General features: G+C 39.2%; 1 protein-coding gene across 2 annotated transcripts; it reads left to right on the top strand.

The window, feature by feature from the left end:
* The first annotated feature begins 403 nt into the window (after positions 1 to 403).
* Positions 404 to 2,472, top strand: LOC149836015 (uncharacterized). 2 transcript variants are annotated; one of them, XR_016432673.1, is made up of 4 exons: positions 404 to 796; positions 892 to 1,205; positions 1,695 to 1,821; positions 1,919 to 2,472. XR_016432673.1 is itself a non-coding variant. In XM_090010753.1 (3 exons), the coding sequence occupies exons 1-3, from the start codon at positions 520 to 522 to the stop codon at positions 1,755 to 1,757; spliced, it is 654 nt and encodes a 217-aa protein (XP_089866879.1). In that variant the 5' UTR covers positions 405 to 519; the 3' UTR covers positions 1,758 to 2,472. The 2 variants fall into 2 exon arrangements, 1 of the variants encoding a protein (XP_089866879.1); XM_090010753.1 differs by having other exon boundaries at positions 405 to 796; positions 1,695 to 2,472.
* Positions 2,473 to 4,156: the final 1,684 nt, after the last annotated feature.

The following is a 4,156-nucleotide window of genomic DNA, read 5'->3' as shown; positions in this document are numbered from 1 at the left end:
AGGGTTTTACCAGCACCGAGGTGGTATCCCATGTGATAAGTGGGGTCCTGTTTCAAGCTGAAGGCCCAGGATCGAATTCCTCTGCCACATGGGGCTTAAGAGATATCTAGTAGGGTCTGACTAACCCCAATTCAAAAAAAAAAAAGGGTTTTACCAGAGGGAGGCCACCCAATGTGAGGGTTTTTCCTTTTAATTATTAAAAAAAGAAATCAAAATTTGATCGTTTTTTTTTCCGCCATCTCCATTATATGCAACTGTTTTTCATTTCTAGAAAGATTTTGGTTGTTGGCGATTTTCCAAGGAGTTTCCCAATAGAATCCTCCATTTGACCAAGAGATAGCGTGCCAAAGTAGAAGTGATTGGGTTCAAGTCTTCTCCACTTGGTGGCTTATCATTGAATCTTCCTGTCCCCTACGTCACCATCGTCCCAATCTTCCTCAAAGACTCATCTTATTATGAGACACCTCAGAGGGAAGGGCCTCCGCAAGTTGATTTTCAATCTCGGTTCGACGGAAAAATATGAGTTCCGGTAAGGAGAAGAAGACCGGGAGGATCCGGCGGGCGATGAAGACGGCGTTCTTCTTGATCGCCATGATAGCTTCGTTGCTCTCTCTGCTCGTTTTGACAGCTCCCCTGCTTCTGGTGCTGACAGATACACTGGTTCCGTGCGCTCTGTTGTATGTTTTCACGCCCTTCTCGATGCAATCGCTTGCTGTTCTTCTTCGGAATTACGATTTCCGGTCTTCGCTCGTCGACATACCGTTGATTTCGATATCGAGATCGTTCGTGATCATATGTAAGCCAAACTCTCTGAAACTTGGAGAACTCGTGTGTCTGTGTATGTTGGTCTTGTGCCTTAGCGGTTAATTGTTTGATTGTGTGGTAAGGCAGGTGTGTATTCACTGTGTGATGGGCGTGGCCTCTCTTATGGACCTTATGTTGGCATTACGGTTATGAGCTCGTTGGCATCGGTAGTGGTAGTCGCTCTCAAGGCGTGTGTGTTTGGTATTGCTAATGATGGTGGACGATTAATCTACTATCATCATCAAAAGCAGCAACAACATCATGGGGTATGGAAGGCGACGGGAATGCAGGTGATGCTGATGTGCTCCCTGGTTTTGGCGGTTGGTCACATTGCAGCTGCCTATAGCACCAGGCGCAGGGAGAGAAAGAAGCTCGTGTTATACAGAGTTGATCCAGAAGCTGTAAGATTTCCCCCCCTCTCTCTCTCTCTCTCTCTATCTATCTATCTATCTATCTATCTATCTATCTATCTATCTATATATATATATATATATATATATATATATATATATATATATATATATATATATATATATATATATATATATATAAACGAACTGCAGAAACATGTTCTTTTTATACATAATCTGTCTTCGCAAGATACACTGATAAGCAAAAATCCGAATCTAAAGAATTAGTCCTAATTGAATCTGTTTTCTTTTGATTCAAGTCATTTCATTATAAACATGATATGAGGAAGAAAAAGTAAATAGTAAATCTACTTGACTATGAATTCATCATCTATATCAGATTCTGAACCAACAAAATTGATTGAACAACTAGCATAGCAATACAAGCAACATATATATATATATATACATATATATATATATAATTTATATATAAAGCTAGGTTTGACAATGGCTGAATGGCCCTTGATATATGTGCAGGTGTTTGTTTACAAGAATGGATTAGTACCAGGTGTTTATCATAGCCAGAAGATTGCTCAGTGAGATAGAGGGGCAGAAAGAGGAGGAGAGCTGTTCACCCTTTGTATTTCATAATTTTCATGCAGATGTAAGCAAAGCCAACTAACCAGGAGCTGGTAAACAATCTTTCTAACAAAAAATGTTTTAAAGAGGAATGACCTAATCCGGTAAATATGGACTTTCAGGAAAGTGGTCACCTAATTTGCACAGAAGTCTGACCCACCTCTGTTCAAAAGTTAGAGACCCGACCTAGTGTAGGGAAGATTTGAAGGAGCTCAGTTGGTCCTGTAAGTGAAATAGAGTACTTGATACCGTTGGAGTTAGTGTAGACATGGGGAGACGCCGGAACTGGGGAATGCCTAGATACAGCCACTTCTTACTTTCAAGATCATATCTCATGAGAAGAAACAATTAGTGTAGACATGGGGAATCCCAACTTGAAGTTCATCATGGACAGGTCTGGTAATGTTTGTGGCATGAGGACATCCAAGTTCATCCAGCCACTTCTTTCATCACTGCTTCCTTTGTTAGCAGCAATGGCCGGCCAGTTTTGATCAAATATATTCGAGTCACAAATGTGCAGTAATCATCATGTATATAATATTTTTAGCATAGATTACACAGGCAACATGTATGTGTGTATATATATAGATCATCTCATGTACTTTTATTTGTTCTCTGTTTCTAGCTGACAAAAGACACGCTAGAAATTAATGCAATATCTCCTCCTTTGATTTAATATTTCTCTGTTATTTCTGTTCTGCCTATGGAACTTACTGTGACTGTTATCTCATAGGCACTCTTGATTTCATAGTTAAATTGCAAAAGATTTTTCTTGAATATGGCGTTGACAATTTAACTCCCCTGATTTTGTAAAAAGCATGGTTGTGTGGCTCCCCTGTGACTTTTCAATCGGATATTGGCTGAGATTTTGCTTGAATTTCATTAAAGGATGAAGAGGAAAAGTGTCAATATTTTTGGAGAAGAACTAAAGTAAAATGCACCACTGCAATCACAGACCGTTCATCGTTGCTCCAGTGTACGGATTCACACCTTTGACTTGGCCTAAACTAGAGATATCCCAACACAATGTCCAAATTAATCAAAGACAAGTCAAGTTGGTTGACACGGTTGAGACTTAATTAAATCAGCTGGGCCAATCAAGAACCAAGTCATTTGACTTGGGTCTTGCATAATCAACCATGACTGATAAAGTTGGGCCTTTCATTACCAGCTGCATTTCAGCAAAAACTTTGCAATTTGACATTTTTGGTACAATTAAGCTGAAGCTTGCTAGACTTGATCAACTTGGTCAAATCTATATCTCAACATAGGGTTATTGGTGGATTATTTGGCTTCAATGTATTAGATATATCCAAAACTAACAACTTAAAGTATTGGTGGAGGAATTTAAAAATCCAAAATGATAGGATAGAAGATTTTTGAAAATCCAAATGAAAGAAGCACTCTTATCATAAAAAAAGGAAAGATAAAAATATAAAAATCACACAATAAATCAAACAAGGTCTCAAACAAAACCAAATATTTCTAAAAAATGTGAGAAAACCTAAACTTAATATGTATTCATGCAGCTAATGCAAGAGTCTTATATTAAGAAAAAAAAGATCTAAAACCCTAAAACCTATGTTACACTGACTCTTCTGACAGGGTAACAGGTGTGACACTTGGACACAGCTTCCTTTGTCTTCGGTGAAGTCAACTACATTGAAGTCCATTTCTATCCATAAGTAGATTCATTTAACCCTAATCAAGTTCATTTTTATCTCTCTCTATATATATATCCTCTTCGCATCTCTGCACCCAAGTTTTTTAAAGTGCCGCATCGCCACATCCGCACCAGTACCCGCACCTATGTGACAGCCTAAAACATAATAAGAACTATCGAAAAGTTGTACCAAAGTAATAACAGTGAGATTTCCACTGTTCTATAATAGACGACAAAGACAGATGGACAACAACGCTGATAGACAACAAGGCATATGAGATGGCGAAGCTCCGAACAACAAAGCCTATAGGATGAAAGAGCTCTGAAGGCCAAAGCCTGCAGACTGAGGGTCCTCTGAAGGCAGAGTCGACAAAAGGGGTGGTGGGGGGCCTGCAAACAGCAAAGTCCGTAGAAAGAAGGACTCCACAGACGACAGAGTCTCCAGAGGGTGCATATAGCAATCACAGTGGATAGCAGACCTTCAGACGAGAGACCTGCAGATGACAAACCTGCAGACAACAGACTTGACTGTTTGTTTTAAGCCTACCGTTCTAGCTTCCATCCCTAGCTGAACGAATAAATAGGTGGTAATAACGGAAATTTGTAAGTTCCAAACTGGCCTATTAATTTAAAGAGTCGGACTATAACATTAATTTAACCATGGTGGTCACTCCAAAATATGCTTTTTACAGGTTCG

The sequence above is a fragment of the Nuphar pumila genome, chromosome 6 (assembly GCF_984573655.1).
Source record: "Nuphar pumila chromosome 6, dmNupPumi1.hap1.1, whole genome shotgun sequence".
Classification (NCBI taxonomy): domain Eukaryota; kingdom Viridiplantae; phylum Streptophyta; class Magnoliopsida; order Nymphaeales; family Nymphaeaceae; genus Nuphar; species Nuphar pumila.
Note: the sequence above shows the minus strand (reverse complement) of the source record. Positions and strands in the feature narration are given on the sequence as shown.

Excerpts from the sequence above, each read along its gene's own strand:
- LOC149836015 (XM_090010753.1), top strand. The coding sequence starts at position 520 with ATGAGTTCCGGTAAGGAGAAGAAGACCGGGAGGATCCGGCGGGCGATG. Across the intron at positions 797-891 it reads GAGATCGTTCGTGATCATAT|GTGTGTATTCACTGTGTGAT; the intron begins GTAAGCCAAACT and ends GTGGTAAGGCAG. Across the intron at positions 1,206-1,694 it reads ACAGAGTTGATCCAGAAGCT|GTGTTTGTTTACAAGAATGG; the intron begins GTAAGATTTCCC and ends ATATATGTGCAG.